General features: G+C 34.7%; 1 protein-coding gene across 1 annotated transcript in view; it reads right to left on the bottom strand.

The window, feature by feature from the left end:
- The window catches only part of LOC107598142 (adhesion G-protein coupled receptor G2-like), a 26046-nt gene that overhangs the window by 13123 nt on the left and 4483 nt on the right, over positions 1-8440 (bottom strand). Inside the window, exons 4-8 of the mRNA XM_016289414.1 lie at positions 3160-3236; positions 2989-3072; positions 2793-2879; positions 2107-2250; positions 1187-1312 (exon numbers count right to left, since the gene is read on the bottom strand). Coding sequence (XP_016144900.1) covers positions 1187-1312; positions 2107-2250; positions 2793-2879; positions 2989-3072; positions 3160-3223 — 505 coding nt within the window. The 5' untranslated portion in view covers positions 3224-3236. The remainder of the gene's footprint in view (positions 1-1186; positions 1313-2106; positions 2251-2792; positions 2880-2988; positions 3073-3159; positions 3237-8440) is intronic.

Here is an 8440-nt window from a genome sequence, read left to right on the forward strand (position 1 = left end):
GTGGGGTGTGTGTGTGTGTGTGTGTGTGTGTGTGTTGAGTGTGTGTGTGTGTGTGTGTGTGTGTGTTGAGAGTGTGTTTGTGTTGAGTGTGTGTGTTGACTGTGTGTGTGTGGAGCATCCAATGATGAATAACTTTGATCAAACATAGCAAATGAGACTGTTACAGACCACTGTTATAAGAATGAAGGACTTTTCAAGTACTTTTCCAAGGAATATCCAGTACTTCACACAACTTTTTCCATCATTTCAAAGCTTAAAAGTCTGAGTAGTAATGTAAATTGTATTTTTAATGTGATGACCAAAAACGTTTCTTGTTCAACCTTCAAAGATTGTCCCCATTTTTAAAATTGAAAGTTTCACGATGTAGGAAAACAAACACTTTTATTTTAAAACGGAAAAAATACAAAAAAATTACCACTATAACCAGTAGATTTGAGTAAAATTTGCAGTAGAATTGAGTGTTTATATTGTCCTCTTGCATTATCGACATGCTACTTTCCTGTTTAACACTGTAAAGCTGCTTTGACACAATCTGCATTGTATAGAGTGCTATAAAAATAAAGATGACTTGACATGACTAGATGGCTGCAGAGGAGCATTTATTGGCTTATAGACATTTTCACTCCCTAACATTTTTTTCAAGCTATTTTTTTTAGACATCAAATCACTATTATAACTTTTAAAAATCTGTTTTTTTTGTTCTGAAGTGTGAAGTAGATGTTTGTAGGTAAGGTCACAAAGTCTCGTGAAAAACAAAAACTACTTCAAACTGCGAATGAGGTTACACTGACAGCGAGTTGAAGAGCGCTTTCTTTATAATAACTGAAGCTGTCCGTCATTTCAGTGCAAATTCATTGGATATAAAAACTCCCATCAGATCAATGAATCTGACTAAACTTCACAATACACTGTGCATCCACTTTGTTTGTTATAATGAGAGGATTTGCATGCATGTAAAACATAGTACATTTATATTTTTAAAAAAATGCATTCAGAGAGATACTAAATGGATTCTCACAACCGGGATTGGTCATTATTTTCAACTGAAATGCCTGCTTTTGGCTACAATGCTCAACACTGCAAAATCACTTTGTAAGTAGGTACATTGAACTCACATTACACGGAAATGCAATGTATCTGGCTGCAATGACAACCAATAGGATTATAGAAGAGTGTGAAATCTTACATATATCTGGATAAATGGCATTGCAGGTGGTGGTGATGGATGTGGTAGTGCAGTTGCTAGGGTTGTTAGTAATGTTGGTAGTAGATTGCTGTGTCTGGCCAGTCCCAATATGATTTGATGTGAATCCTGCAGAATGGAAGCGATTAAATTTGTACAACACAAACTAAATATAACTATTCTGAAGTAGTCTAAAATAGTCTGCGTTTGTACCATGATCTTCTCTTTCTCAGGAACTCATTACAGAGCTTACAGGACAACGAACACACAGACTTCATTCAAATAGTTTGATTTGTATATACGTTCAGTCTTACGTACGTTCTATTTTTGCTTTTCATTGTATGTTCAGAATTCAAAATCTTAACCAGCAATGACGTCATTGTCACTGACAGCAAAGATCATGCATGCAAACAGGGCCGTTTCTAGCGTGCCTAAACAAAATACTGATTTTGTGCACTTTATTTACTGTACCAATATTTTAAATTGGCCTTTGAACTTAGCTTTATTGCATGGCAAAAAATAGTGTTACCTTGCCAAAGCACTGACAGAGCCCACTGATCTAGCGGCGTTGTTGAGCGCTCCAAACGCAAACTTTGCACGCAACAATCAGGCAGCAATTGACAGCACTCTGATCTAGTGGCATACAGGCCTCGTCAGATGGACAGTACTCTAGCCCAGTAATGCTGGGGGATCCAGTGGGGGCGGCAGTCATATTTCAGGGTGACCGTGCCACTCTTTATCACAACCCTGCTAAAAGTGCCAGTACGTGCGCTCATTGGCGCCCCTTCAGCTGGTGCCGACTGTCTAGCTCGCCTATGCCTAGAAACGGCCCTGCATACAAACACAAATGGATGGAAAGTGCATCCATACATATGTGGTTTTGCATGTGTGTTATACTGCGTCTATCGTAGGACAACACGTACCTGTTGAATTTAGGACTTCTGATGGAAGACATTGAGATCCTTTTGGGAGAAACCACATTGTTATGTTTTTAACCATCTCATTCATTCTTACTTCATATTTCCCCCCATTGTTTGTTATGTTGAAATGGTATGGTTTGCAATGTCCTGGAAACAAGAGAGAACATTTTACATTTGTTAAAATTAGTTTTAAATTTTCAAGAATCATTTATAATGAAAATAAATGCAGGCCAAAAAAAAAAAAAACTTAAGTAACCTGCTTGCTTTAAGTTTGAGTTCATTGACATAAGTCAAATAAGTCAAAATATTGTTATATAAGTTGACTGGACAACAGAAAAAAAAAAGGTTGAGATAACATCATAAAAATCTTTTTTTTACACTGAGCAGCGTTGTTATAGTAACTAAAATTAATAAATAAAACATAACAAAATATTTGATAAAACAGAATATGTCATATGTGGTGGTAAAGGTACTAGAAGTATTGAAATTACTAAAACTGAAATAAATTAAAGCTAAATTAAAAAAATAATTAATCAAATAAAAACAACAACAACAACAAAATGAATACAAATTACAAAATTACAAACTAAAATTAAATTGAAAGCTGTAAATACACAAATGAAAGCTAATTCAAAATATTCATAAAGTTTATAGTCATAAATGAAGGATACTAAAAATAAGACTGTTACCCTGGGAAGAGGTGTTTTGTTCGACATTTACTATGCAAAAATCTCCGATCAGTATTTCATACACTGGTGAACACGTCACGTTTATAACTGGAAGAAAAGAAAAAACATCCGCTCAATGAATTTGTCATTCATCATGAGCACTATCAGAAAACAAACATACAGTATTTGCAGCTTATTTAGTATATTCCTTATGTACCTGGATAAGATCTGTTTGATCTATTGAAGCTCCAGGAACATGTACCTGTCAAAGTCTCGCCGATTATCATTATTTTTGAACAGGCTGCACAAACAAAGACAACACTATAAGTCTCCGTGCACCGAACAACATTCATCGACATGATAAATGCATTTTTTGAAGGAAACATACTCATCTGGCACGTAACACAGCAGACGATCATCAGCCACAGCAAATTCTGCTTTTTCCAGAACATAATTCCCAGAGACCTGATAGAGACACACTGCAAGTTAGTTTAGTTTTCCACAGGCATAGCAAATAAATCACAAGTCCTAAATCATTTTATTATTACATTCTTGAGATAAAGTCCATAAGAGTTTGATGCGTCCACATATGAAACCGTTGCATTATGAGCCGCAGCTCAGAGCCACTGGACACTGACATACAGCTCATTTGCAAACATGCAAATCATATTTATTTGGGCTTTAATGGTGAACTTCAGTGCGTGGTTACATTAAGATCCAGTTTATCAAGTCACATTTGCTCACAGAGAACTTTTGAGATGTCAAAATGCAAAATAATTTAACCAAAAGAACAAAATGCAATGTGTTTGTGTACCTTTCTTTACAATCAATGACACTTACAGTACTTTGTAGCTTAATAAATGACATTCGCACGTTAATAAGTTTGACTGTAGTGAATAGATGTTTATGGGAGCCACTGAAAGTCCATCCTGATGAAGAATGACATTCGGAATAACTCAGAATTCAATGTTTTTAAATGATGTTCCTTGAAATGCTATTTCAAATAACCATGCATGCAAATATCTGAATCCACTAGTGTTTGGCCTTCAGTAACATCCTGAAGATGCAAATTTCTTTGTAAAAGAGGTTCATTGTCTTGAGTCTCTCTGGCACACACGTGATCACATCATTATGCTCAATAAATCTAATAAATCAGTAATATCAGGTCAGAGATCTGAAAGCACAAGTCAATCCTTCCACAATAACAGTTTCTGTAATGATCAACACCGATATTTGTCCATTTTTCAGTCAGAATGGTTCTTAAGCTCGGCATTTTATATAGAAATGTCATTTTGAATGAATGAAGTGATATTCGTCTTGTTTTGGGGCCTGATTTGGTAAGACTATGATCATGTCACAGTGTTTGAGGCAGAAAGTTCAACTTTTAGCAACATTTTCTGAATAAATCTGCAAAAACCTGTAAAAAAATATATATATATTATTTAGTTAATTGAAGTGTGTACTTGCGCTGTAGGGTTAGGATCTCGGTAAATGGGTAATTTCTTGCAACATAGCAATACCTCATTGTTCAGTGAAGTCATTATGACAGTAAAACATAGTTTGCAACATGTATTTTTGCCTAAAAGTTGGCAAAATCCACATCACACTTACTTGTCCAAATATGGTAATAACGGCAACTTCCGGCTGAAGGTGGGTTATATAGTTAAATATGTATTTCTTCTCATTAAAGATAAAAAATATTATTTTACAGTTACAGGGGCTAACCTGATGTATAAACAGATTAGTGAATCTTTTTTCCCAAAGCAAGGGCCTGTTGATTTCCATGGTATGAACCGGAGGGTGACTAATTGTGACAGCTGTGTACTGTATAAGAAATAAATAAACTATTTCGAAACATTTAATTTCTGTTTGTGTATATATATATATATATATATATATATATATATACACTACCGGTTAAAAGTTTGGGATCAGTAAGACTTGTAATGTTTTTAAAGAAGTGTCTTCTGCTCATCAAGGCTGCATTTATTTGATCAGAAATACAGAAAAAAACAGTAATCTTGCAAAATGTTATTACAATATAACATAATGGTTTCTATTTTAATATCTTTTTGGAAACTGCAATACTTTTTTCAGGATTCTTTGATGAATAAAAAGTTTAAAAGAACGGCATTTATTCAAAATATAAATATTTTCTAACAATATAAATCTTTGCTATCACTTCTTAACAATTTAACACATACTCGCTGAATAAAAGTTTTCATTTCTTTCAACAAAACAAAAGGCATAAAAATGTACCGACCCCAAACTTTTGAACTGTAGAGTATATTGTTAGAAAAGATTAATATTTTAAATAAATGCTCTTCTTTTTAACTTTTTATTCATCAAAGAATCCTGAAAAAAGTATCACAGCTTCCAAAAAAATATGAAGCACTGATAATAAATCAGCATATTATACTGATTTCTGAAGATCATGTGACGCTGAAGACTGGAGGAATGATGCTGAAAATACAGCTGCACATCACAGGAATACATTACATTTTAATATATATTAAAATAGAAAAACGTTATTTTACATCATAATAATATTTTACAATATTAAATTCTTTCCTGTATTTTTGATCAAATAAATGCAGCCTTGACGAGCAGAAGAAACTCCTGTAAAAAACATAAAAAATCGTTCTGATCCCAAATTCTGAATGGTAGTATGTGTGTGTGTGTATATATATATAATGAACACATTTTGTACGCATTTCCCAAAATATATCAATGCCAAACTTTAAAGACAAATGTAGTACATTATCCTCTCTCACCTTGAAATTAAAGACATGAAAATAGCAGTTCATTATAAAATTGTATGCAAATAAAGGCAATCAGTTTTAGTGAAATATAACAATTTAAATAATCATTCTTATTAATAAATTTAATTATATTTTTGGCTACATGGAAACAAATATGTAAATGGGAAATATGTAACACCAAATATATTGTTATTATATTAATATGGTGGTATTTATTCATGTTTGACAAGACAGTTCATGTAAACTTACCTATACTATGCACTGCAAAAATCTTAAAAGATAATGCCATTATAACAAACACCTCTCCATGCTACACTACCAAAATGCACATGCACATGACAAATGCAAAAGGTGTTTAAAATGACAACTCTTTTAGAAAAATACTAAAAGAATGTATGCACTGTTCAAAAACTTTAATAAAGCACAGCAAGCAAAACAAAACAACAGCAACAAACAAGTGTGCTTGACGAGTCCGGGTGTTTACGGTGACTAGTCTGTCATGGTGAAAGCTGGTCGGGATGTGGAGACTTGGGCAAAACATGTTGGAACTCGCTGTCAGGCTCCCATGTGTCATCCCAAGTTTTGCCACTGTAAAGTATCATAAGTGCACATATCATTAGAACACAGAACAAAGATCAAGATCACTGTTGGCTTCAATTTAGAGAGTTCACTGACATTTATTGATTTTTGTTAAAGTGGCATTAACACTCTTGGATGAGCTGGAAAACTTGCAGAGTAAGTTGCAGAGTACTGAGCAAGTTTTACAATTTCAGCATGTTTTCATGTTGCATTCCAAGCAGATCTGGCAGTTCTAGAGACTCAGGGATAAGGATAGTGACTGCATCTTGCTCCCCCTGCCATTCATCATTGTTCTCCTCTTCTTCATATTTAATACTGCTCTTCTCTAATCTTCCTCATGCATTTTATCACCACTACACTGTCACTGTTCTCGTCTTCATCGCAAGACACTACTCTAAGCAATTATTGGTCCAAAACCTCAAAAAATAAGATGCAAGTTTATTAATTTGAGTCTTGATGGATGTATTTTTACATCATCTAGTACCGCTCTCGTTTGACTGCAATCGGTCCTTTGAAAATCACATGTACTGTAGAACAGCATTCTCCATCTTAGAAATATTGTTAAATTATGACAAGTGTTTCAGATGCTGAAAAATTTGGGTTGTTAATTAGGGTTGCAAAGAGGTGGAACATTTCCAGAAAATTTCGGAAAACATTCCAGAAATTTTGGAAACTTTCCAGGTTTTTTGGGGAATATTCCAGGGATTTTTGGAAAGTTTCCGGAAATTTTCCACCTCTTTGGTGGATATTTGCATTTTTTCACATCAGCCCCATTTTATTGTCAATAACAAACTATTTTTAAAATTGTATTAATTAATTAGAAAAGCACTGAATTGTCATAGGGCCTCATTTATAAAGTGTGCGTACGCTTTAATCCACGCCAGCACTCATGTTTGTAAAAACTGGCTTTGATATGAAAAAGTGCTTAGCGTCACATCAGGGTCTGAGCAGACGAACGCACTTTATCTTGTCGGAGTACTGCAGGTTTTTGGAAATGTAAGCTGTTCTTGCGGCTCGCTGTTCTGATAACTGGTGATCTTTTATATGTTAATGACATTTAATTAGGAGTGGTTTACAAGGCAGAGAGCTGAAACTCGCCATTCAAGTTAATTTGCGATTCATCTGAAAGAGAGGCGTACGTGCATTTTATATGCGGACACACACGTATATTTGAGAGATGATCATAAGATCACATTTAGGATGGTTTCTGCGCAACATTTTATAAATGAGACCCCAGCTCCCACAATACATTGTGTCCACTTCAATCACACAATTCTGGGGTCTTACTAATAACTAGGGGCCAGTTTTACTAAACAGGGCAAATTAGCGCCAGAGCGTGATTCCAAAACAGTGCTGATGGGAGGGGACATTTCTGAGAGTGATTTACTAACAATGCTCAAATTAAAGAACACAGACGCAACATCTCATTTACATATCGACCAGTGCAATATACCAAACGCAGCACAAATTAGCATAGTCGCAAATAAAGAATAAAGACATAAAGAAGCCACAGTACGTTGAAAAGAACCGGAGGCCAAAATATGAAGGTTTGCTAGAAGTTCTGATAGAGCTGGTATTGAGTGACTCCTAGTTGAGGGTTCCAAGTCGTCTTTTATTTCCTGAAGCAAATTCAAAATAACATGACTTGGCAAACGATATGTTGGGCTGTCAAAATGGCTGAAAAGCTAAATTAGAATTTTGTACTTAAATATTATCAAAATTCGAATTATATTCGAATTTAAAATGCATAATTTCAGTTAGGGTGAAGAAAAGCTTTTGGCTTCTCTCCTGAGGCCACAAGAGGGCGCATCGAGCAAAATATTACTAATGCACGTTTATTCAAAGCATAAGATAACATGACTATCTGTGAAAAAAGTGCATAATGTTTAAAATAATGTTTATAAACCAATTATAATTAAGTTGCTTAAACAACTATAAACAAAACAGCATCATGTACGTATGCACAGTTTAATACAAAGGGCCGAAAGCCAAGCACACGGAGTACTTTTTCATTTAAAAACATGAGATGCAGTGGGATGGGAAATACCTGCCTTAAAGTCTCGATATATGTTTTTTTAAAAGTTAAACCTACATTAATTTTACATGGCTTTCTAAACACGCAGCTCTTTTGTGCGAGACGCGAGTGCAACAGTGATAGATGTCCCTCTAGAAAATGCGTGAAATATGTGTTCAGTGTGAACGGCTTGGTTTCAGTTTTGATGTAAACAAGATCTTCTCCACATTGATGTTCTCTTTTCCCGCAATATTTGTAACAACGCAGCAGCGCCGCATCTAGTGGCTTCTACTGGATAGGCTAACAAAAACATT

Source organism: Sinocyclocheilus grahami, unplaced genomic scaffold (assembly GCF_001515645.1).
Source record: "Sinocyclocheilus grahami isolate Dianchi unplaced genomic scaffold, SAMN03320097.WGS_v1.1 scaffold245.1, whole genome shotgun sequence".
Taxonomy (NCBI): Eukaryota; Metazoa; Chordata; class Actinopteri; order Cypriniformes; family Cyprinidae; genus Sinocyclocheilus; species Sinocyclocheilus grahami.